A 25981-nucleotide genomic window follows, 5' to 3' on the forward strand; every position below is an offset into this window, starting at 1 on the left:
ACGGGGCTTGCCTGCCTCTGGTGGACTTTTGACTGGTAAACATGTGGCCAGCGAAGGTACCAGCATGAACGTCTGTTCAGCCCTCGCAGCACTGGCTCACCCACTTGCCCACTGGTGTGCTCTTTGCAGGAGTGAGGAGCATTTGATCTGGGTTTGGGGGGGCGGTGGAGAGAGCACACAAGGAACCGTTTGGTGCTCGATGGGGCAGATAGAGTACGTTTCTCATCTGTTTTAGGCTGCTGCCTGCAGCCAGTATAAATAATTTTGTATGGCTGATGTTGTAAATATCCAAATGACCCTGGGCATAAAGAAGGTTTCCCCTAGCTAGCCACTGGTGACTCATGCCTGTAATCGTAGCAACTCAAGAGGCTGAGATGTGAGGATTGTGGTTCAAAGCCAGCCCTGGCAAGAAAGTCCATGAGACTCATTTGTATTTAACCACCAAGAAGCCAGAAGTGGAGCTGTGACTCAGTGGTAGAGCACCAGCCTTGAGCAAAAAAGCCTGAGGCTTGAGTTCAAGCCCCCAGGACTGGCACACAAAGAAAGGTTCTCCACCTCTAGAATCTAGAAGGAAGGTGGTCAGGTTTGCTGCAAAGATTGGGTTTTGGGTTTTCACTGGCTTTGTGCTGCCACCTGTTAGCCACATAAAAAGTGCGTGTGTGCGTGTGTGTGTGTGTGTGTGTGTGTGCGCGCGCGCGCGTATGCATGTGTGTGCACGCGCGCATGAGCACAGTGAGATTAGTTATGCAAATAATATAGAATAAGTTGAGAAATCATGTTTTAGTTTATAAATGGTTATTTTCCTTTCTAAAACTAGGTACCAGATTATCTGGATCACATTAAACATCCCATGGACTTTGCCACAATGAGGAAACGGTTAGAAGCTCAAGGGTATAAAAACCTCCATGCATTTGAGGAGGATTTTAATCTCATTGTAGATAACTGCATGAAGTACAATGCCAAGGACACCGTATTTTATAGAGCCGCAGTGAGGCTGCGAGATCAGGGAGGTGTTGTTCTGAGGCAGGCCCAGCGTGAAGTGGACAGCATTGGCCTAGAAGAGGCCTCGGGAATGCACCTACCTGAGCGGCCTGTGGCGGCCCCTCGGCGGCCATTCTCCTGGGAAGACGGTAAGAACTGGGCACTGGGTTCAAGGAGATGGAGGGACAAGATGGCCCTCCCAGTAGACTATAGAGTACTGTTCAGCACACATGCTGCCTAAGCATCATTCAGCTTCTGCTGGTGATTTTTACTCTGCCATCTGGTGTGTGTTGTATACTTTACACATTTAAGGATCTGACTCTAGAGACGGGTTAGCAGTGGAGCCCAGGTCTGGATGATGGAGGTGGAGAAAGCAGGATTTGTTTTGGGCTGGCTCCTAAGGATGCGTTGCAGCAAGAAGGCAGTTGTATTTCAGTTTAACAGAAGCGAGAACTCTCATTGGCTTGGTTCCCTACCCCCTCTTTTGGTGCTCGAACTGAGGGCCTGGGTGCTGTCCCTGGACTTTTTTGCTCAAGGTACTTTTTGCTCTACCACTTGAGCCACAGCTTCCTGTTTGGCATTTTAGTGGTTAATTGGTGATAATAATAACTATAGGTTTTCCTGTTTAGGCTGGCCTTGAACTGCGATCCTCAGATCTCTGCCTCTTTTTTTTTTTTTTTAAGCCATGCTCTTCATTTTGTTTTTATTTTTATTTTTATTATTATTATTTTGGGTCCGGTCATGGGGCCTGAACTCTGGGCCTGGGTGCTGTCCCTCAACTCTTCACCTCAAGGCTAGTGCTCTACCACTTGAGCCACAGCACCACTTCTGGCTGTTTTCTTTTTTTGCTTATGTGGTGCTGAGGAATCGAGCCCAGGGCCTCATGCATGCAAGGCAAGTACTCTTACCACTGAGCCACCTTCCCAGCCCCAAATGTATACTTTCTTTCTTTCTTTCTTTCTTTTTTTTTTTTTTTTGGTCGGTCGTGGGGCTTGAACTCTGGGCCTGGGCGCTGTCCCTCAGCTCTTCAGCTCAAGGTGAGTGCTCTACTACTTGAGCTACAGCGCCACTGATCTCTGCCTCTTGAATAGTTAGGATTACAGGCATGAGTACCAGAGCCTGGCTGGCTTTCCTTTTAACTCTCTCACTTGTCTGTTGGCCTGCACCTGGTTCAGGATGGACCTAGGAGTGGCATATCCCTGTGGACTCTAACATCGGCTTGTGGGGTTTTTTTTTGCCACCTTGGGCACATGCTGTCATTCATTCATCAGTCTTTTTCTCTGATTCCTGGAAACCTCATTGGCTCTTGTTTGTCAAGCTCACATTAGCATTTGCTGAAGTTGTGGATGTCTAGAAGGGTTGGGGTAACATCATTATGGTTTTCCTGAACTCAGAATTAATTATAAGTAGAACTCAGCCTTCCTAATAACATTACAGATGTGAACAATTGGGTTTGGCTTCTAAACTTTTTTCCTTTTCTTTTTTCCAGATAAAATTATATGGTTTTCTTTTTGTTTGTTTTTAAACTTTGATTTTAAGGGTAACAAGTCTTCCTGTAGAAAAATTGGAAACTAAACAAGACCCAAAGCTGATATGTCTGTAAGCCCAGTAGAGCCATGCTCTAAAATGTTCCTGAGGTCCTGGGTAGAACTGAGTCCTTGTGGCACAACTAGTTGGCCTAGCCTTCCCTGTCCAGGGTGGATCCTTACTGGGGCTACTGAGACTGCCCCTGGATGGTTTTAGCTGCTTATGAAACAGATAAACAGTCGTCTCCCCCCCCCCTCCCCCGCCTCAACTGCTGGGAAGTTGCAATCCTATAGACCCCACCATCCCTGTTAGAGCCTTTCTCTGGCCCTAAGATCTCCCAAGACCGGGCGTGGAGGCCTCCAGGCATTGGTGCCTTTGAGAAAATGACATTGCAAGTAAATTTTTATATCAGGCTTTCAATAAAAAGGAAAGTAAGGATGAAGTATACCCATTCATTTCTTCCTCAGTAGTTGGGGTGGGGAGAACAGGTGAGCCACAGTATCACCATGGAAGGTGCTCTGAGCCCTGTGATGGAGTGGCTGCTGGCTCTCTTTAAAAAGAAACAGCATTGGGTGCTGGTGGCTCACACCTGTCACCCTAGTCACTCAGGAGGTTGAGGTCTCAGGATTGCCGTTTGAAGCCAGCCTGGGCATAAAAGTAAGGCTCTAATTTATTTTTTCTTCTTTTTTTGGTTGGTTGTGGGGCTTGAACTCTGGGCCTGGGTGCTGTTCATGAGCTCTTCAGCTCAAGGCAAGTGCTCTACCACTTGAACCACAGAGCCACTTCCAGTTTTCTGGTGGTTAATTATTGATAAAGAGTCTCATGGACTTTTCCTGCTGGGGTTGGCTTTGAACCATGATCCTCAGATCTCAGCCCCCTGAGTAGCTACAGGCATGAGCCACCAGCACCTGGCTAAGGCTCTAATTTCTAAGCACAGCTGTGGTAAAGCACGAGGCTTGAGCACCGAAGCTTAGGGTTAGTGCCCAGGTCTTGAGTTCAAGCCCTAGCCAGAACCAGCACCAAAACAAAGACAGGCTGGAGTTGCGGCTCAAGTGATAGAGCCCATGAGTGAGGGCTCTGAGTTCAAATCCTAGTGTGGTTGCCAACACACTGAGACACACGCACACATGCAAACAGGCATTAGAAGGCAGTTTTCGTTGTTGCTTCAAATAATGAGATTTTGTCTTCCATGAATGCATTTGAGGCATTACCTGTGAGACTTTGTTTAAATGGTGATGTGAATGCAAGCCGTGGGTCAGCTGTGATGAGTGCTTTGCTCATTTTCCAATACTGTATGCCGTTTTTGTACAGATGAGCGCTTTGGCAGGCATTGGATGTCTGGAGTATGCCGGGCCGGCCACGGCAACTGGACAGTTGCTTTGGGTTCTGACTTCTTCTTCTTGCTCGTCTGGCTCCTGGTCTTATCTTAAGATGCCTCTGAAGTGTTCACTTTTCTTGGTTATCTCTAAGTTAATACCATTTTGGAACTTTTGTAGTAAATGTGCTTGAAATTCAGATATAGGGACTGGGAAGGTAGCTCAGTGGTAGAGCGCTTGCCTTGCATGCCTGAGGCCCTGGGTTTGATTCCTCAGCACCACATAAGCAAAAAGAAAAAAGCCGGAAGTGGCACTGTGGCTCAAGTGGTAGAGCGCTAGCCTTGAGCTGAAGAGCTGAGGAACAGTGCCCAGGCCCAGAGTTCAGGCCCCATGATTGGACCCCCCCCCCGCCCAAAAAAAAAGGAAATTCTGATGTATCTACAAACTTTACAGTCCATTTCAGTGAAAAGCACACAGTGGTTTATACGTGAAGTCTTTGCTAGGTTGAATTATTGCTATACAATAGGTCAAAGTTAACACATTTTTATACTATTACTTCAGTTGACAGAGCTGGCACAATCCATCTTGTGTTTGTGGGCTGGTAGAACATACACATCTCTGGTGGTCTTTGTGTGTCTTGTACAGAATGAGTTGTCTGTGCAGGAGGGCTGAATTAGATCCTGCTCCAGGAAGCCACACCTGTTCCCTGGATATGGCCTCTGTTGTGGCTACACTTTGTCTCTGTACCTGAGTGGTGTAGGGTAGAATTGTTCAGGAGCAGCCTGGCTTCTGTGACAGTGGCCCTCTGGGTTCAGAATGTAGGTGGAGGATGATCCTCAAATGACCCTGCTGCAACTTTGGCCAAAGGTGGTTTAGAGAACAGCTGGGGCCAATGTGTGGTTGTCCTTATCAGATGACTGATGCTGTCTGTCTTTGATTCAGTGGACAGGTTGCTGGACCCAGCCAACAGGGCCCACCTGAGCTTGGAGGAGCAGCTGAGAGAGCTGTTGGATAAGCTGGACCTCACCTGCTCCATGAAGTCCAGTGGCTCACGGAGTAAACGGGCAAAGCTGCTCAAAAAAGAAATTGCTCTCCTTCGGAACAAGTTGAGCCAGCAGCACAGCTCCCCGCCAGTGGGGCCAGGTACTGGAGGCTTCGAAGAGGATGCTGCTCCACTGGGGCCAGACACAGGGGAGGACGGTAAGCATGATGCGGGCAGGAGGGCTGGGCCCGTGGCATGGGGCTCTCTTACAGCTACCACTGATTGTGTAAGGTCTGAAAGTCACTTAGTTCCGATGGCTGGATATTCTCACCACGATTTTGTTTCCTTTGGAAAAGACATTACAGTTTGTGCCATCTATGTGGACTGTGTTTTAGCACTTAGTCTACAAACTTGAAGGCCTGTAATGAGATTTTTTTTTTCTCAACTTGAGCCTGAAAGCCTACTTTAAAAGATCTTACACTGTGTTAAAGAGTCAAGAAAGTTTATGTGTTTTCTAAGTTGAGGGAGAGTCAGGCACTTAGGTGCTAGATGATCAGACCCAGCTGTTGAAAGGGCTTTTTTAAAAAACTTAACCACTGATGTGCTCCCTGGCCTGGGCTGAAGGGGGCGAGAAGCCATCTTGCTGGCTCCTCTTGAAGGTGACCTTTGGTAGATTCCCATTCATTCTAATAGTCTTGAAAAGTATCTGGGAAATAGCAGTAACATCCCAGGAGGAATGGCTTAATGATGGCCAGAAGGAAGTCCAGGAGAGGAGATGAGCCTGCCGGTGGGAGAGCTGGTGGAATCCAGGACAGACATAGAGGGAACATGATGTCCAATTGTATGTGTGCATTGGGTGGGAAACCACTTTGCATGCTCTGCCACCCTGTCCATTTCTGTTCACTGCCACCATTTTTCAGTTCCACAAAGTGGAGGGAAAGTTCAGACCTGCTCCTTCCATCATTGTCAGCCGTTTCGCTTATATCCTCCCCGAGTTTCTTGTCTGCGCATATAAAGAGAATAAAAAACCAGTACAGTGGGACAGACATAATTGCTTCCTAATGTATGTGGCCATCTGATGTCAGTAGGCATGACCCTGCCCTGCTCTGCATACAATGACAAGGTACATGCATATGGATGTGCCATGCTTTTGCCTATTCTCCACACACAGATGGCCAGCTTCTGAGTCCCTCTTTCCCATTGGGAGGGTGCCATTTTAGTAATCAGGAGAAACCAGGACTAACACCACCAAGATTTCCTAGCCTCAGAAAGACTTGGAAGTTCTGGTGTGTCCAGCTTGAAATAGGTTCACACCCTGTTCCTCTGCCAGTGTGTCTTCTGGGCTACCTCAGGTACAATTGGTCCACCCAGTTAAGGATTCAGTGTATGACACACTTCATGTTCTCTGAAAGCCTTTGTCACCAACATAATGGCATTCCTCCTCGTTTGTGGCGTCCTGTGCTTTTCTTTAAGGAACGTTTGCTCTCAGAAACTTTGAGTTTAAAGGTCAGCCGGACCCATTCAGTCCCTACTGCTCCCTTTGTGCCCTGGTGGGCCACAGTTAGCATCATCACCTGCTTTCCACAGCAGCCATTTGTAGTACTGTTTGTCCAGAGAGGAAAGTTTGTCTGCAGGCTGGCTCCCCTGAAGTCAGAACAGCGTGCTTTTGAAAGCATTCTCTTAAAGAGACTTGGCCTTCCTCTGTCAGCTGTGCACTGCCTTGTCTGTTCTTTCCTCATAGCTTCCTCCACCACCACACTTTGTAGAGCTGAGGACTCTGTCCACCACAAGTGTGGTCTTGGGAAATTGTGCTTATTGCTTGTTAGTGCTTGAGGCACTTTAAAGAAAGCAAGCCTGGGATAGTGGGAAACCATTAAGCCTGTGTCTAAACAAATTAGACTTAGGAAAAGGACATTTTTCCTTCTAGTGAGCGGAAGGTGAAAGGAGAAGGGAGTCGTAGCCTGACAGTCTAGTGAGGGACAGAAGACAGTGTTCCCCAGAGCTGGAGTTAAGTATGAAGCAGCAGAGTACAGAAATCCTGGACAACAACAAGTGTGACTGAACTAGTATGGAAACATAAACTAAAACGAAGATCAGAGCTTCAATTTGGCATGCTTTTTAGATCCTGAATATTAAGATCTTGGTCTTTTTGTTGTTTTCATGTTAAAAAGACATTAATTCCATAATACAAAATACAGTCATAAGTGAATAATATGGCTGTGTGTATGTTTATATTGTCTGCATTTGAAGAAGCTTCAGGAGACTAGCCTTTGGGTCCAGTCTCAAGACACATGACTAAAGGAAGCAGATGGCTGGCTGGGATGGACTCCCCTGGCTGTGACTGGCTCTTTCTGGCATAGGGCTAGGCCTGGCTTGGTCAGGAGGCCTCTACTTACCTTTACGGTTGTGGAGTTGAGCTGGCCGGAAGCTGAGGGATGTGGAATGTGGAGAAGATGAACATTGCAGAATGGCTGGAAGTCTTAGGTGTTCATGCACAGCTAGGCTTCAGTAGACTGGAGGCAAAACAGTGAAGCTGCTGGCTTCAGGAAGAACAAAGAGTTCATGAAGTGTGATGAATGAAGATGGCCAGTTGCCTGTGGGTACGTTGTGAGGTGTGCCTCTCCCGGGCATCAGCATAATCAAGGGGCTCTGCTCTGCATGCAGAGCTGGGGGCTCCCGCTGAGTGTGTATGAAGGACTTTTAACCCAGCATACGATGCACATTGGCTCTGCTCCTTGAAGGTGGCCGAGAAAAGGGATTAGGGAGCAGGCATGATGGTGGGAATAGTACAGTTGTCAGCCATGGGTTGAACTTCCCCTACACATGGTGCTGCTCGTGGCTTTGGTAGATGGCATTTAATTGGCTTAGTGACCAGGTGTGTAAAGTGTGTAGAACTGAAGTTTTCGGGGCCTACCTGCTCTTGAGTAGACAACCTGTGTGTGAGGGTGAAAGTGGTTAGTGATTTTGCTGCTCTGTGCATGTGGTGAATCCTGGCCATCTTTCCTATTCACACCTGAGACTCACATTGGAATCCTTGGAGTTTATTCCAGGTATAAAACATAGTTGTTAGTAGCTAGTGAGCTTTTTAAAAATATGCTCATGCTTGTTTCTAAGATTCCGATTGAGGGACATGATGGGGGGGTGGTAATTAGTTGGCAGAGTGGCACTGCAGTGGTACTGCTGTTTCTCATTTTATGGTGAGGAGACTGAGGCTCTCAGAGGTTGATTTGAGTGCACTCTGTGGGTCCTATGGCTGGTGGAGGTTGTATACCTGGCCTCAGACAGCCTTCCCTCCAGGGCTCTCCTTTGTCCACCTGGCAAACTCCCAGGAGCATCCCCAGTGACCCCAGTGATCCAGTGGGTGGCAGCAGGGACCCTGGCTCTCACTCAGAGCTCCTCTTGAAGAGATGCTGTGCGTCAGTGTGTCTGTCACCTGGGTGTGTGTGTGTGTGTGTGTGTGTGTGTGTGTGTGTGTGTGTGTGTGTGTGTGTGTGTGTGTGGCGAGTATGTTTGCCACCTGGTGCAGGGGTGTGTGTGTGTGTGTGTGTGTGTGTGTGTGTGTGTGTGTGTGTGTGTGTGGAGTATGTTTGCCACCTGGTGCAGGGGGTGGTATATGGCAAGCATGTCTGCCACCTGGTGCAGAGGGTGCGTGCGTGCATGTGTGTGTGTGTGTGTGCGCACGCGCAGGATGACCTCCCTCCTCCTGGGTGGGAGGGGAAGACACTGAGTTGAGGTGGAGATGGGCCTGCCCTACTTGCTTAGTCATAAAAGGCTGGCCAGGATGTCCCTTTTGGTGCCATTTCAGTTGGCCGCATCACTGCCTGGGCCTTACCACTGGCCTTGGTTGAATTGACCACAGGATTTGCAGTTAGTACCCTGGTATCAGGATCAGGCAAAAGCCAAACAGAGGTGTGCTGTGGCAGTCATCTGACTCAGTTCTGTTCTCCCAGCACCAGCCTGGGACACCAGCCAGCCTCAGATTGCTGTTTTCCTTCATGTGTATATACCAGGGATAAGGTATACAGTGATGAACAGAGCCCTTTGCAGAGACTGCATGAGTCTGCCCCTGGGTGCTTCACAAATACTGGGTTAGTAAATTGTTAAAGATCTTAAACAGAGTAGATGGGAATAAATTGTTCAGCACCTAACAAGCCAGTAATTGAGGATTTAACATCTTTACTTCATAAAAATCATCTCTAGATGCAAATAGTTTAGTCCTGTGGCTTGAGTTTATGCTTCAGAGAAGCTTCTATCTCTTGGATAAAGATCTTTTAAAGGGACTGGGAATGTGGCTTAGTGGTAGAGTGCTTGCCTAGCATGCATGAAGCCCTGGGTTCGATTCCTCAGTACCACACACACAGAAAAAGCCAGAAGTGGTGCTGTGGCTCAAGTGGTAGAGTGCTAGCCTTGAGCAAAAGAAGCTTAGGACAGTGTTCAGGCCCTGAGTTCAAGCCCTAGGACTGGCACATGCGTACACACACACACACACACACACACACACACACACACACACACACACACACACACACACACACACACACACACACACACACACACACACACACACACACACACACACACACACACACACACACACACACACACACACGCCCTGAGTTCAAGCCCTAGGACTGGCACATGCGTACACACACAGGCCCTGATTTCAAGCCCTAGGAGAGAGAGAGAGAGAGAGAGAGAGACAGAGAGAGACAGAGAGAGACACACACACACACACACACACACACACACACACACACACACACACACACACACACACACACACACACACACACACACACACACACACACACACACACACACACACACACACACACACACACACACACACACACACACACACACACACACACGAACTTTTAATCACCAGGCTGTTGTTGAGCTTGCTCCTTTCCTTGGTGGTGGTGAGATGGAAATCACCTGTTATAAGCTCCAACACAGTGCTCCCCCCACCTTTTCTTTTTAAAGTTCTAGCCAAAGTTGGGTGCCAGTGGCTAACAGCTGTAATCCCAGCTACTCTGGAGGAGGCTGAGATCCGAGGATCACTGGTTTGGTGCTGGCTTCCAGCCTTGCTTTGCTGTTTGGAAGTAGTTAGGAAGACTTACTTGGCACCATACTAAAACCTTTGCCCTGAGTTAACTGAATAACTCAGAGACGAAAGTGAAGCTGTGCGTTGTAGATTTTCATTATTAAAGTGACTTTCGTATTTAAAATATTAACTTGGCATGTTTCAAATGTTTGGGGAAATTTGCAGAATTAAGTTAACGACTTTACTTAATGAACCTAAAGGTACATATTACTTTGGATTATTGGAGTTTTACTCTTGGCTTTATATAATCACTTCCTGTAGCCAGAATCGCTCTTTCTTGGGAAAGACCCTGGCAGACCCTCGTGCTGCTGGTCACGAGGCCTGGGCCAGTTCTGTCCCTTGAGTTTTTGCCTCATCAGGGCTGACTCTAAAGCCTTAGCTCCATGTCGGTGTGTTTTAGAAAGCGGAGTCGTCTTCCAGACACTGTTAAGCTCCTTATCTAAAAGCAGGCTCCTGTGGCAGCATGTGGGAGGCGGTCCCGCTTCTTCGGGAAGCTCTTGGCCACGCGGCTCTCTGGTGTTTGGCTTCCCCTGGGAAAGCCCTCCTTAGGCCATTTTGTTTGATTCCTTCTGTTTGCTGCCTTGTGGTGCAGCGCAGAGCCATGTGGGGCTGTGCATGGTCCCATTGGTTCTGTGATTCTTGTCTTTCTCAAGGTAAGTGAGTGCTGATCGCAGAAACTGTCATGAACTCAACTGGTGGATTTAATATTAATGGTGTGAAGTGCTCTTTCACAGATTTTTCCAGAAAGTGACTGTGCACCTGGGCCTAAGGGCAACAGGCCCTGGTCGTTGCCTAGGGAGATGCACATAGTGTGACCTGCGGTCCCCGGGGCTGCTCACTGCTCAGCAGACAATTGGGTGTGATGCTTTTGTTTCCTTAATTGAATTAGTAATTTGGTGGACTTCACATTTATAGTAAGTTTTATATAATAGATTTTATAATCTTCAGTTTTCAAAAATCACTTTATTTATAATTTTTTCAGGAGATAAATCTCCCCCTAAACTTGAACCATCCGATGCATTACCTCTTCCTTCAAACTCGGAGACTAATTCAGAACCACCAACCCTCAAACCAGTAGAACTCAACCCCGAGCAGAGTAAACTATTCAAAAGAGTCACATTTGATAATGAATCACATAGCACTTGCACTCAGAGCGCACTGGTAAGCGGACACCCTCCAGAGCCCTCCCTCGCCAGTAGTGGCGATGTGCCGGCGGCGGCGGCGGCCTCCGCAGTGGCGGAGCCATCAAGCGATGTAAACAGACGCACTTCTGTTCTCTTCTGCAAATCGAAAAGTGTAAGCCCCCCAAAGTCTGCCAAGAACACTGAAACCCAGCCAACTTCTCCTCAGCTAGGGACCAAAACCTTTTTGTCTGTAGTCCTTCCGAGGTTGGAGACTCTACTGCAGCCAAGGAAAAGGTCGCGGAGCACATGTGGAGACTCCGAGGCGGAGGAGGAGTCCCCGGGAAAGCGCCTGGACACAGGTAAATGTCAGGAGTGGCTGCCGTGGACGCGACCGCTGCTGAACTTTTGTTTTTGCAGTGGTCTCTTACTGTCCAGCAAAGACGGACACAGCGTAGTAGTCTGTGGTTGGCAACCTCAAGGGCAGAGGTCTTGTGGACAAGTGCTGCTTCTCTGTCAGTCCTTTTCTTCCTTTCTTTTGAGTTTTCTAATATCAAGAGCGACTTAGGCTGGTGTGGTGGCTCACTCTTGTAATCCCAGCAACTTGGGAGGCTGAGATGGGGTTGATAATTCAGAGCCAGCTCGGGCACAAAGTCCTTGAGGCCCAGACTCCCCCCAATAGAACTTCTGCTGTGTTTGATAGAGCCCTGGGAGGCTCTCCTGATGTCCCTGCAAACCTCGAGCCCTGGGGAGAGCCAGGCCTTCCCTTTCTGACCACAGCAAGTCCCTAGAGCCCCTGGGGCAGTACGTTATACATCCACACACTTGCCTCAAGTCGTTGCCTCTCAGTACACATTGCTCGTTGATTACCAAGCTTTTATAATGTAAATGGGGCTAATTTACCAAGACATTCCCATAGGTGATAGCATCCACGGCATTTCTGTGAAACTGCATCGTGCTGCATTTGTAGGAAGCCATCTTGGCTTTCTTGGAGCCTCTTTCCCCAGGTCCTCAGGTGAAAGCCAGGGAATTTTTTGTGATCCTTCAAGAATTATGATTGAGCTGGGTTCTGGTGGCTCGTGCCTATAATTGTAGTTACTCAGGCTGAGATCTGAGGATTGCAGTTCAAAGCAGCCCAGGCAGGAAACTCCGTGAGGCTCTTACCTCCAATAAAGTACTTAAAAAAAAAAAAAAGCCAGAAGCGGCACTGTGGCTCAAGTGGTAGACCATTTGCCTTGAGCAAACAAAGCTCAGGGACTGCGTTCAGGCTCAGATTCCAAGCCCCAGGACCAGCAAAAATAAAAAATAAATTATGGTTGATACTACACCTGTATGTCTAGTAAGTGTCTCTTTTCTGACAAATTGTTGATGAGGTTTTTGCTCTTTTGGTTTGATTCCAGATCAAAGCTTGGGTCCTGTCCTCTATTTGTGCATTTCCTTCTGCTGCCCTGAGGTTGTGTGTTTGCTCTTTTACTTGAGCAGGGAAAACAAGACCCAGCTATTTATTTCCCCAAACTGATAAATGCTTCCAAAGTCCTTGAGTTTGCTATGTTGGTCTGACAGCCAGGAAGATGCTGCTGGTGGCTGGCTTTCCTATTCCCTCTGTTGACGCTTGGCCTAAATACAGCATTACATTGGGGGTCTTCACACAGAAGCGCTTTCAAAATAGATAATAATTTTTGTTGTTGCCAAAATAATTTATTATAAAAACTGGTTTTTCTTTTTTTCCGTGTGTGTGTGTGTGTGTGTGTGTGTGTGTGTGTGTGTGTGTGTGTGTGTGTGTGTATGTGTGTGTGTGTGTGTGTGTGTGTATGTGTGTGTGTGTGTGTGTGTGTGTGTGTGTGGTGATGAGGATTGAGCTCCAAAGGTCTTGTGATAAATTTCATTTCAATTTTATTTTGAACATACGGTTTTGTGAAAACTTTCTTACCCATGGCCTCTTATTTTTGTTAGATTTGTAATAGCATTTTAAAATCTGATAAGACCTTTTTTGTTTTTAGGAAGCAATGTAAATGTTCTGTAGGAGAGTGAAATAGTGAACCTGTTTAGTCCTTGGGGATTTCTCTTGACTGTACTTCAGATAGACTCTTCTGCCTTGTTTTTGAGCTTACTGGAAAGTCCAGAGATGAACACAGTGGGTCTTACGCAGTGCTGGCCTCAGGACCAGGTGCCCCGTGTCACATGCTCCCACAGAGCCTGCAGCTCGAACTGACCGCCGCCTCAGCAACCCTTTCTGTCAGCAACCCAGACTCCATGCCCACTGAGTAGCTGGTATTGGAGGCATGGCTTCTCTTCCTGCCCTTAGACAGCCCAGCTACTCTGGGCTCTGCTGGGGCCTTTGCCGCCTGTAGGCCTCCAGCAGAGAGTGGTTGTAGAAACTTCCCATCAGATGTTGGGTTCATCAGGACTCCTTGCAAGGAGCACTGTGCCCCATCCATCTTACTTCCTGACTTGAGCACTTTGTCAGTTTTCAGTGCTAACGGTGAGTCGTAAGCAGTCGTACCTCTGACCTGTAGTGCGTGTGATCCACAGTGTGCCTTTGATTCTGACTGAAATGGAGATTTCTGCTTTCTTATTCCAGAGTGGCAGTAGATTTCAGTGGACGCGCACTCCCGAGCAGCTGGGGAGCCTTAGTGCTAAGATCTGATCTGACCCTCAGGAGTGCGGGGCGGCCACCATGGCAGCTGCCCGGCCCAGGCAGCCGGCGTGGGCTGAGTGAGCCAGCTCCACCATCATTGGCTGTGCCTCCACCTGAACCTTCTGGTGCTCTGCGCACCTGGATTTCTTGCTTCGAGCTGCAATTCTTCGCAGTCTGAGGACTTGAAGTATTCAGAACCTTCCCATCTTTTCCAGATTCATCTATGGGCTGTGGACGTTTAGGGAGTTCTTCAGTGCACTGCAAGATAACAAATTAGATTGAGACCAGACTTGCTCATTCTGAGATGACTCACCCACATGCTTGCCTTGCTCACACCTGTGGGCTGGGCATGCCATATGTTAGGCCTCCAGGAGGCTCAGAGCTCGAGACTCTGGTGTGGTGTACACCTTTGGATCTGGTCCCCTAGGTTCCTTCCTCTGTGACTGCTCACTTATTTCTGGCAACAGATCACCAGGCCAGGACCTGTGTTCCTCGCTTTTTACTTTGATACTCCTGGTGGAGATTCTTCTGCCCTTCTGTGGGGTGGTGAGCCAGTGAGTGAGCGAGATGTTTTCCCTTGCCCTGAACTGTTTAGGAAAAAGGAGGACCTCTCTTTTATTCTTCTTTCAGTCACACTAAATGGCTTTTTCGCTGTTTTTCAGGTTCTCACTTAACTACTAATGTGCTGGGTAGCTTACTCTTTGGATCCTAATCCTTTTCTCTTACCTCGACTTGGACTGGAGTTCTGCTAAGCAGCCATTTGGATGCAGAGTGGTTGCTGCCTGCTTGCCTGGCACCTAGTTCTTGTGCACCGTGTTGGATCATCCATTGAGCCACCTTCATAAACAGACACACACAAATACCTGCCCTTGGAGGAGACCTGCCCCGGCCAGCAGCGCACCCTCTGTTTAGAACTCAGCATGGGAGTAGCTCTGCCCTCTCTATGTCCAGTGAGATGTCTCCACGCCTAAGCCTTCTCTCTGCAGATAGGGAGGAGGCGAGGAGAGCTTTAGTACCATGGCAGAATACTGTTGCAGCCTAACGCAACTGTCTGAGCGTGCCCAGAATTGGCCTGATGCCCAGGGGTTCTGTTTTGGGGCAGTCCAGCTTGGCCGTCTGAAAGGACTCTAAATACTGCACTGTCTGAAGATGGGGCCCAGTGTTGCCTTGCCCAGTTGTTAGCATCTGTTATTTGCTTTGCTACCTGGTTTTTCTTCTCCCTTCTCTTCCCCTTCCTTCATCCTCAGCCATTACACAGTACTAATGTCTGTCTCACTGGTGGTACACCAAGCCTCTGCTGGGCCAGTTGGCAAGCCTGCCAGCAGGAGCTCCAACATGGTCTGGCTCCCTCCTGTGTGGGGTGGGCATTGGCTGCTTCAGTTGAGTCTTCACAGAGATTGTCTCAGCAGAAGTAGGTGGTCAAGGGAGTCTTCTTTCTTGCTGTGCTATTATTGAATGCTTGAAAGGTACACTACAAGTGTAACTCCTTTGGTCATAGCAAGAGTAAAAATGTGCTGACAGAAGACAGTTGGCACTGCCTACCACTCTGAGACGCTTGCTTCTGCTAGCCAGTAGCATCATGGGCTGGGAGGGACTCAGAGGGTGGTGAGAGTCCTGTTGGCAGGTTTCACGTGGGCCGGTGGGGCCACAGTAGAGGCACAGAGGGTTTGTGTCCTCGTGTGGGTGAGCCCTCAGTGACACACATGCTGGTGGCCACAGGTGCTAACAGGGTGGAGCTGAGTCCATGCAGTCCGATGGGCTCTGACTTCTTCACCACCAGGCCTTGGCCTCTGAGTGGACTGTGGTGATTTCCTGACCAGCTCGGGTCTTCGTAGCCACCTTGTACACTTCAGGTAGGTTATGGAAAGGCTTGGGCAAAGGGGAACTCCAGGGATGCTGTCGTTGTTTAGGTGTTTGGGACTCAGCTGACTTAAAACCAGGGCAGGAAATTTGGGTTCTGGTTTGGTATTTGTGATGTTCCTGGACACTGCCGGCAGCACCCAGGGTTCATGCACTGGCTCTGTCCAGGAGCTATCTCTCCTCATTAGTTCTCCATTCACTAGCTTTTACAGTTGCTCAGATCTGTCCTTACTGAGCCTTTACAATTTAGAGGCTCAGGCTATGTTAGCGCCTGCTCTTTACAAGTGCCCTGTGGGTCAGGTACCTGCCTGTCTGTGTGTGGATTGTAGGCCTTGGGCTTCTGGTAGAGGTGGTAGAACCTGGGATTGTAGACCCTTTCAGACCCAATGTCCTTGCAGGGTTGATGAGGACACAACCATCCCTAGTGCTGAGAGAGAACGCCTTGTTCCCTGACCCTGCAGCTGATGCTCTGCACAGGAAGTGGGACGCAGGCCATGATTGAGATAGAGGCAGGGAAGACTTGGGCCTGGCTGCTGTGTCACAGGTCTGTGGCTTCCAGGGACCTTTCCAGGTCTGAGCTGTGGATCGCTGGATTGTGTTTTCCCTTCAGGGACATGTCCAGAGCCTGGAAGTCCTGAAGGCTCTGTTGTAGCCATGCCGGCGTCTCAGCCCCATCTGAGATGCAGTGCCTCTGAGAGTCTGACCTGAGCCATACTCTGCCCAGATGGGATATCCCCTGAGCTTCCCAGTGGTGGTGCCCACCCCTTCCCAGTAGCTCAGAGTGTTTGCGTGTCAGTGACACATGCCCACATGTGTCAGCCTACATGCAGTGTGCCTGTAATAAAACAGTCAGGAAAAGCAGGGAGGGAGATGTCCTCCTTGTCTTACTCTTAAGACTTTTTCAGGAAAGAGTTCTTTTCCTTTTTTAGACCTTCCCTAGATTTTTATCTTTTCCTTCCACAATCACTTGGGGGCCTAACAAGGCACTTGGATGTGAGAATCGATGTGACTCCATCTTTATGGAGCGCTGGGGTGCATGAGGGCTGTGTACATGGAATCTTCTGGTCTCTGTGGGTCTCTCCTGAGCTGGCCCTCAAGGCTCTTCTTCCTCTTGCCCCACGCTGCTGCCTGCCACATGGGCCAGGTTGGCTACACCTCTCTCCCAGTTCCTTGTTGGAGGTGCATCCCAGCTACCTGAGGGACTGGTGCAGGTGGGAAGGGCAGAGAAACCACCTTGGTTGGCCCTGCCTGTGTCTGCTCAGTCTGCATGGTGCTCGTTTCACCTCTGGGGATGGGGACCAAAAGTCTCCTGAAGGACACACCACTTTGGGCCTTCTCTCAGGCCTTTGGGACAGTGAAGTGTCTGGTCCCTTAGCAAATGACCTTGGTCACTGAGTTGGGCATGTGGATATGGCCTGGCTTCGGGAATTTCTGGGGGAAGAGTGCCTGTCTGGGATGTGGCTTGCTCATTAATTCTACCTGACTTGTTAGTAGACCGTCTTCCTGGGGCCAGCACAGTTCCTCTCAGCAACACTAGAGGGCGCTCAGCTTGCAGTCCCTTTTCAGCCTCAGGCCCAATCATCTGGCCGTCAGCTTTTGGTGCATCTGGTTTGGGTGGGCTCTCTGACTATACTGGCTCAGGAAGAGGCAGCGCAGCCCACTGTGAGAGTTGGGACACAGATGGGAGTGCGGCCCCTCCCCTCTCCTGTCTTCTGCTTCCTCAGTGGTGGAAGGCGACATGGTGCAGCCTCTCAGCCAGGTGCCAGCAGAAGCTGGCCTGTTCCACAGAGGAAATGTGGGAGAATGCTCGGGCATTATAATCTGGCCACTTAACCTAAACTTTTTTTTGTCTTTTGTCGGTGATGGGGGCTGAACTCTGGGCCTGGGCGCTGTCCCTCAGCTCTTCAACTCAAAGCTAGTGCCCTACTACTTGAGCCACAGTGCCACTTCCGGCTTTTCTCTGCTTATGGGGTGCTGAGAAATCGAACCAAGGGCCTCATGCATTTTTTAAGAAAGTGCTTTTATTGACAAATTAGCATGTTTTAGTTTGAAAATAGATTTTTTTAATACACTACTTAAGTATGTATGTGGGCAGGTGGTATTGGTAGCTTTATTGGGAAAACATACTTCTTTTATAACTCCCTCTTCCTCTTAGCACCTGCGACCTGGGGTTCGCCCTCCTGATTCAGGAGAGGCCTCTGTAGGGCAGACATGTAATTCCTTATTGTTGACATAAAGTTTGTTTCTTTAAGAAGGAAATTGACAATCAATTTGGCCTGGATTTGCCTAGGTTAAAAGGCTGTTCAGATACTGGGGTCATGTGCTGTTCACTCAGCTCTCAGGATGCCTTCACTCTCGTGAGTCTCAGCTCCATGTGGGGAAACCTCCAGGAACACCGCGTCCCATGTGCTCTAGTGCTGGTGATTTGGAGGTGGCCTAGATTCAAGGGGCCCATTCTCTGATTTTTGGTGTGTGTGTGTGTGTGTGTGTGTGTGTGTGTGTGTGTGTGTGTGTGTGTGTGTGTGTGTGTGTGTGTGTGTGTGTGTGTGTGTGTGTGTGTGTGTGTGCGCGCGCGCGCGTGCATGCCAGTACTGTGCCTTGAACTTGGGCTTGGCACTGTTTGTGAGCTTTATCACTCAGGGCCAGTGCTCTGCCACGTGAGCCACAGCCATGCTTCCCGGCTTTTGGTGGGTGGCTGGAGATGAGGATTTCCCTGCCTTGGTTTAGAACTGTGACTCTCAGATCTAGCCTCCTGAGTAATTAAGGTTTTAGACTTGAGACACTGGTATTCAGCTGCTGGTACTGTTTTAAAAGTGTTTTATCCGTAGGTTGTTGTTAATGCTGCTCTTTTGAAACAGTTTTTTATCTTTGGTTGTGGGGCTCAAACTCAAGGTCTCACACACTACTAGACAAGCATTCTACTACTGAGCAACATCTCCAAACTTGTTTTGTGTGTGTGGGCAGGGAGGGGTTGTGCCTGTCCTGGATCTTGAACTCAGGTCCTGGGCACTGTCCTGAGCTTCTTTGGTTAAGATTAGTGTTCTACCATGTGAGCCACAGCTCCACTTCTGACCTTTTGGTGGTTGGTTGGAGATAAGAGTCTTACAGGCTCCCCTGCCTGGGCTGGCTTTGAACCATCATATTCAAATCTCAGTCTCTGGAGTAGCTAGGATTACAGGGGCAGGAAGGAGCCAGCAATGCCCAGCTCCAAGCATTTTTTTCCGCAAATCTAACCTTCCCTGAAGTTCCATGATGGTGGAGGTGGTGGTGGTAATAGGCCCCCATCCTGGGTTTGGTTCTCCAGACACAAGCCTGTCCCCCATAGAGTGGGTGGGCTTTGTTGTGAGCTTGCAGAAGTTCTGTTCATTTGGGAAGAGATAGCAAGGGGCCTGGTGCTTCACTTTCATGGAGCTTGTTAAGAAAACCTTGCCAGTGCTTATAGGATTGCTTTAACTGATTTGTGTTTATTTTACTCAACAATGTTTTTGTTAATCTACTGAGGTCATGCTTTGTATATGAAATGTTCTTTGGAAAATGTATTCCACGTTGAAAGGAGAAAGTTAGTATAAGTCAGGAATGAATTGGATTGAATAACAGCTCTAGCTGAGCTGACCAGTTCTACCTGCTTGTGTTCCAGGTCTTACCAATGGCTTTGGGGGTGCAAGGAGTGAGCAGGAGCCGGGCAGTGGCCCAGGAAGGAGAGCCACACCCCGGCGACGCTGTGCGTCGGAGTCCAGCGTCTCTTCCAGCAGCAGCCCACTCTGCGATTCAAGGTGGGCACGCCCCCGGCAACAGCCCACTCTGCCCCTCAAGGTGGGCACGCCCCTGGCAACTGCCCGCTCTGTGATTCAAGGTGGGCACGCCCCTGGCAACAGCCTGCTCTGCCCCTCGAGGTGGGCACACTAGCTCACTCTGCCCCTCGAGGTGGGCACGCCCCCAGCAGCCTGCTCTGTGATTCAAGGTGGGCTCGCCCCTGGCAACAGCCTGCTCTGCCTCTCGAGGTGGGCACGCCCCCAGCAACAGCTCACTCTGTCCCTCGAGGTGGGCACGCCCCCAGCAGCCCGCTCTGCCCCTCAAGGTGGGCACACCCCAGCAGCCCGCTCTGCCCCTCGAGGTGGGCCCGCCCCCGCAGCAGCTCGCTCTGCCCCTCGAGGTGGGCACGCCCCCAGCAGCCTGCTCTGCCCCTCGAGGTGGGCACACCCCCAGCAGCCTGCTCTGCCCCTCGAGGTGGGCACGCCCCCAGCAGCCCGCTCTGCCCCTCGAGGTGGGCACACCCCCGCAGCAGCTCACTCTGCCCCTCGAGGTGGGCACGCCCCCAGCAGCAGCTCACTCTGCCCCTCGAGGTGGGCACGCCCAGCAGCCCGCTCTGCCCCTCGAGGTGGGCACACCCCCGCAGCAGCTCACTCTGCCCCTCGAGGTGGGCACACCCCAGCAGCCCGCTCTGCCCCTCGAGGTGGGCACACCCCCAGCAGCCTGCTCTGCCCCTCGAGGTGGGCACACCCCCAGCAGCCTGCTCTGCCCCTCGAGGTGGGCACGCCCCAGCAGCAGCCCGCTCTGCCCCTCGAGGTGGGCACGCCCAGCAGCAGCTCACTCTGCCCCTCGAGGTGGGCACGCCCAGCAGCAGCTCACTCTGCCCCTCGAGGTGGGCACACCCCAGCAGCAGCTCACTCTGCCCCTCGAGGTGGGCACACCCCCAGCAGCCCGCTCTGCCCCTCGAGGTGGGCACACCCCAGCAGCCCGCTCTGCCCCTCGAGGTGGGCACGCCCCCAGCAGCCTGCTCTGCCCCTCGAGGTGGGCACACCCCCAGCAGCCTGCTCTGCCCCTCGAGGTGGGCACACCCCCAGCAGCAGCCCGCTCTGCCCCTCGAGGTGGGCACACCCCCAGCAGCCTGCTCTGCCCCTCGAGGTGGGCACACCCCAGCAGCAGCCTGCTCTGCCCCTCGAGGTGGGCACACCCCAGCAGCAGCTCACTCTGCCCCTCGAGGTGGGCACACCCCAGCAGCAGCCTGCTCTGCCCCTCGAGGTGGGCACACCCCCAGCAGCCTGCTCTGCCCCTCGAGGTGGGCACGCCCCCGCAGCAGCTCACTCTGCCCCTCGAGGTGGGCACACCCCAGCAGCAGCTCACTCTGCCCCTCGAGGTGGGCACACCCCAGCAGCAGCCCACTCTGCCCCTCGAGGTGGGCACACCCCCAGCAGCAGCCCACTCTGCCCTTTGAGGTGGGCACACCCCAGCAGCAGCCCACTCTGCCCTTTGAGGTGGGCACACTAGCTCACTCTGCCCCTCGAGGTGGGCACACCCCCAGCAGCCCACTCTGCCCCTCGAGGTGGACACGCCCCCGGCAGCAGCCCACTCTGCCCCTCGAGGTGGGCACACCCCTAGTTTCCTCTGTGTGCAGCTCCTGGGTACTTTCTTGCTCGGCTTCTGAAGTTTCAGAGCTCAACTCTTCTAGGGTCTTGAGAAAGGCTGACTCCAGGGTTTGTGCTGTGCCCTGCACAGACAGTTTCCTATGGGGATACATTGATGTGCTTTGTAAATAGTAAAATTACAATACAATATGGATGCTGGTGGCTTCTGCCTGTAATCCTAGCTATTCAGGAAGCTGAGATCTGAAGATTTCTATTCACAGTCAGCCTGGGAAGAGAAGTCTGTGAGATATTACCTTCAATCACCAAAAAGCTGGAAGTGGGGGAGTGGCCCAAGTGGTAGAACACTAACCAGCCTTGAGCGAAAAAGCCAAGATTGTGAGGCCCTCAGTTCAAGTCCTAAAATGGCATGGAAAAGAAAAAACAACTAAAGCGAAACACATACAAAAAGTGCAATTTTAGAATCTGTGGTTAAGCGTCATTCTTTCCTCCCCAAGTCCCACCTTCAGTATGGGACGCAGCCCTTCACAACAGTGGCACAGGTCGCCCCTGAATATCTCACTATAGTCCCAGTTGCAGGCCTGCCTGGGGGGGCGGTGCCCCCTTCACACAGCCAGCCTGGCAGGCAGCAGCTGTGTGTGCAGCATGTGGTGGTGGAGGGAATCACCAGGCAGCAGGGGTGTTCACAGTCTGTAGTGTCACTTTCTGACTGGTCTGTTTCTTTTTAAAGTTTCAGTGCACCGAAGTGTGGGCGCGGCAAGCCTGCTCTTGTGCGAAGGCACACGCTGGAGGATCGCAGTGAGCTGATCTCCTGTATTGAAAATGGGAACTACGCCAAAGCAGCCAGGATTGCGGCTGGTGAGTTATACCAACAACTTCGAGATACTGCAGAAGGGAACTCCTCTAATACCTGGCCTAGTAGTGTGGGCCAAGCTCATTGCATCCAGTAAATCATTCCCCCAGAAGAGTGCTTCAAGGCTGGGTCCCCTAGGTGGAGGCCCTGCGAGGGCACACGGGACTTGGGGTGACTCATCACGGTTCAGACAGGGTTAGTGTAGGTTATTTGGCATTCTCTACTGAGTCTCAGTAGAGGTGTCCTCAGCCTCAGGCCATGAGGGACTTGCTGGGCTGGCTGCCTAGTCCTAGTGGCTAGACCCTAGGGGTAGAATTGAGTGGGCACAAATGTCACTGAAAGACAGCTATGTCGGGTGTGAGTGTGAGTGGTTGGGGGTCACCAGGCCATGGGGCGGAGTAAAGTTCTGGGTCTGAGAACTGATGGATTACAGGGTTTCTCTGCTTTGAAGAGGGGCAGAGGTCAGTTGGGCATCTGACACTGGTGGTCAGTCTGGACTTCGGAGGTGGTGGGCTCTGGAGAGGAGTCTGGGGCTGCGGGAGGATGTGTGCAGGGAAGCGAAGGACAGGGGCTGGCTCTTTGGAGGGAGCTTTTCTGTGCATAGTAGGCGGCAAAAATGCACCAAAGGAGGTCTTTGGAGGGAGAGGCTCAGGTGTTAGGGACCAATATTGGTCACAGGACTTAAGGCACTTGGGACCAGTATCCTTCACAGTCCTTGAACTGGGAGGACATGAGGTTCTGTAGGTCTTTTGGAGGCAAGTGAACTGTGGGCAGGCTACAGGGAGAGCGTGCGTGCTTGTGTGCGTGCGTGCGTGCGTGCATGCGTGCATGCATGCATGCATGCATGCATGCATATGTGGTGGCCATCTACCTCCTGGTGGTGGTGACTGAGAGGCTGGGCACTGAGCGTGTCTGGGGAACCCCTGGCCTGTGTGCTGCACCGGACCAGCAGTGGCTCTCCTGATGGCTCGTTTGGGGGGGGTCTCTTTACCAGAAGTGGGGCAGAACAGCATGTGGATTTCCACGGATGCCGCGGCCTCTGCCCTGGAGCCCCTGAAAGTGGTGTGGGCCAAGTGTAGTGGCTACCCCTCCTACCCAGCACTGGTGAGTGGGGCACTGGGAGGGGTCCCGGGCCTGGGTGTGCCCATGAGAGCATGGCTGTGCTGAGAGGCAGTGTGTGAGTGGCCTGGGCTCGTGGGTGTGTGCTGTGGGTTTGAGAGTGCTTGGCGTGACAGGAGCCTGTCCTCGACAGATCATCGATCCCAAGATGCCAAGAGTGCCTGGCCACCACAACGGGGTCACGATCCCCGCCCCACCCCTGGATGTGCTGAAGATCGGGGAGCACATGCAGACCAAGTCTGAGGAGAAGCTGTTTCTTGTTCTGTTCTTTGATAATAAGAGAAGTTGGTGAGTGTGCAGGTCAGGCTGGAGGCCCTTCCCTGTGGTCCTGGGTGCTGTGGCTTGTGCTGCTTCTGGGTCCAGGGTGGGGGGACTGAGAAAGGCAGCCAGTCTCCAATGGCTGATGTCCAGAGAGGGCGGGACTGAGAAAGGGCAGCCAGCATCTAATGGCTGATGCCTAGAGAGGGTGGGATTGAGAAAGGGCAGCATCCAATGGCTGATGTCCAGAGAGGGCGGGACTGAGAAAGGGCAGCCAGCATCTAATGGCTGATGCCTAGAGAGGGCGGGATTGAGAAAGGGCAGCATCCAATGGCTGATGTCCAGAGAGGGCGGGACTGAGAAAGGGCAGCCAGCATCTAATGGCTGATGCCTAGAGAGGGCGGAATTGAGAAAGGGCAGCATCCAATGGTTGATGTCTAGAGAGGGCGGGGCTGAGAAAGGGCAGCCAGCATCTAATGGCTGATGCCTAGAGAGGGTGGGATTGAGAAAGGGCAGCATCCAATGGTTGATGTCCAGAGAGGGGGAAACTGGGAAAGGGCAGCATCCAATGGCTGCTGTGGGAGCTGCACTGCTCACTGGATGGTTTCTACCTGATAGTGTCATCTTGCTTCTGAAGTCCTGGCTGGCTAGCTGACTGGTCCAGGCTGCTTGACCTCATGCCTATTCAAGTCCACAAAAGTACCCCCGGGGGCCTTGCGTTGAGCTCCTAGATTCAGGCGCTTTGCCAGGACTCACGTGTCCCCTGTCCACAGCATCTGCTTCTGTCTCCACCCAGCTCTGCTCAGATGCTCAGCATTTGAGGCCCCAATATAGCCTGGTTCAGCGTGGGGCATACTATCTCCGACCACTTGCGCTGTCAGGAGGGCCCGTCCAGTTGGGTGTGGGCCTTTTCCTGGGTGGCCCCAGAGTCCTGTCAGCAATTGCACTCAGTGCCCAGGAGGTGCTTCCCGTTCTGGCTGCACATAAGGGTCTGCCAGCGCATCCTGTGTTCTTCGCATTTATCCCTCTGTCCTTGGCAGCTGCTCCCTTAGACCCAGAGGGAGGACTTCCTGGGGCTTACCCTTTTTTGTGTTAGGATCCCCCCCACCCCCCCCCCCCGCCATGCCCACCCAGGGCTCCTTGGCCTGTGCTACGAGCATAGTCTGGGTCTGGTTGCTTTGCCTGCCCTGTGTGGCAGCTCAGAGATGTTTTGGAGAAGGAAGAGTGCTCATGGTTTCCATGCCTTTGCTGAGCCCTAGAGGAAGATGAAGGGACGCAGCGCACATCCTGCCTGCTCTGTTGCATGGGGCCCTGCTGGTGTCTGACAGCACAGCTGTGCTGCCAGCTCCTGCCTGTGTGCGGGCGGAGGGGCGCGTGGGGCAGCTGCGCTTACTTTTCCCATCTCTCTTGTCTAAAAAGGCAGTGGCTTCCCAAGTCCAAAATGGTGCCCCTTGGTATTGATGAGACCATCGACAAGCTAAAAATGATGGAAGGGAGGAACTCCAGCATCCGGAAGGCTGTGCGGGTGGCCTTCGACCGCGCCATGAACCACCTGAGCCGGGTCCATGGGGAGCCCGCCAGTGACCTCAGTGACATTGACTGAGCCTTGTCCATAGTGTTGATAAAGCTGTACATGTTGTATATTGTTCAAAACTTAACTTATTCTGATTTTGTAGCTGTAGTTCTGTAGTTCTTTTCTCCCCAGGGAGGGGGAGGTTTCATTTCCAAGTTTTCTATGGAACCATCTCATCTCGGCGCTCTGTGGGGGCAGGGGCGTCCTAGCCACGTGGCTGGCGCTGTGGGGGCCGGTGTCCCAGCCACATGGCGGGCCTGCTTCCTGGTTGTGCCACGGCCTCACTTTCTTTGACCTGTAGCTTTTTTTTTTAAAGACCTTTGAATGTTTAATAATTTTGTAAATCATGCTCTTTGCACAGAGTGCCACTTATTTAATAAGACGGGATGTAAATTTACAATGACAAATGTGTATTTTAAGAAAGAAAATGACATTATTTTGAATGGTACTTTGTGCAAAGAGAATAAAAACTTAACGCTGTGTGCATCACTTGCAAATCACCAAAAACACTCCGCCAGCTGCGCCAGGCGGGCCATTGTTGTCGTCCTGTCTGTCCCTTCTCCTGCTCCACCCCAGCCCCTCGAGCGTGCCTCCCAGCAGATTATTTATTGTAGAAGTGTACTCATTTGCTTTATAATGAAAAATAAATTTGCAAAAGTATATTGATATGCATTTTTATACAGCACATAAAAATTCAACTCGGTTTGGGAGCAGAATGTGTTGGGCGGTTCGATAAACAACTGGCCTGTGAGTACTTTGATTTTGTAACTTGTAATCCTGTTTACAATGAGGGGCTTTCTGTAACTTGTTTTAATTTAGAACACTTTGGTAGCAATAGAACTTTGGATACATTTTTGTATGGTACATGTGATGTATATAGAATTAGTACTTTATTTTTATTTTTAAGAGGTAAAGCATTATGTTAGGGGAGAAAGCAGGGTGGGTTTCCAAATTTGCATTTTTTTATATTAAAAATAAAGTGAAGATTTGGATGGTGTGGCCCTTTCATTCCTACATCAGCAGGAGGCTGGGCACGGAGGGACGGAGGGCATGTGGGGAGGTCACAGTGGGTATGGAATAGGACCAGCAAGTGACACGTCTCCATTTTCAGAGTGGCTCTGCGATGGCATTATTTTCATTTTAGAGCTATAGTTACTTTAAAATTTTTAAGTGTTCTTTTAAAGTACCTTGTTTGTAACATCTCCGTAGAAACGTAAATAAAGTTGTCCTTTAGTAGCTTTTGTTCTTACCGCGTACCTGCTGCTAGTCTCCTTCCTGAAGGC

General features: G+C 50.9%; 1 protein-coding gene across 4 annotated transcripts in view; it reads left to right on the plus strand.

Annotated features, from left to right (window-relative positions):
- Brd1 (bromodomain containing 1) overlaps positions 1 to 25684 on the plus strand; it is a 51668-nt gene extending 25984 nt beyond the window's left edge. Inside the window, exons 6-13 of one of the 4 annotated variants that reach the window (XM_069999810.1) lie at positions 818 to 1130; positions 4767 to 5024; positions 10896 to 11396; positions 19170 to 19305; positions 21626 to 21753; positions 22743 to 22852; positions 23001 to 23155; positions 24545 to 25684. In XM_069999810.1, coding sequence (XP_069855911.1) covers positions 818 to 1130; positions 4767 to 5024; positions 10896 to 11396; positions 19170 to 19305; positions 21626 to 21753; positions 22743 to 22852; positions 23001 to 23155; positions 24545 to 24728 — 1785 coding nt within the window. In that variant the 3' untranslated portion in view covers positions 24729 to 25684. Of the gene's footprint in view, positions 1 to 817; positions 1131 to 4766; positions 5025 to 10895; positions 11397 to 19169; positions 19306 to 21625; positions 21754 to 22742; positions 22853 to 23000; positions 23156 to 24544 lie in introns of those variants that run through there. The other 3 variants (XM_069999811.1, XR_011367505.1, XM_069999812.1) reach the window with 3 other exon arrangements.
- Positions 25685 to 25981: the final 297 nt, after the last annotated feature.

The sequence above is a fragment of the Dipodomys merriami genome, unplaced genomic scaffold (assembly GCF_024711535.1).
Source record: "Dipodomys merriami isolate MVZ:Mamm:240054 unplaced genomic scaffold, mDipMer1.0.p SCAF_55, whole genome shotgun sequence".
Taxonomy (NCBI): domain Eukaryota; kingdom Metazoa; phylum Chordata; class Mammalia; order Rodentia; family Heteromyidae; genus Dipodomys; species Dipodomys merriami.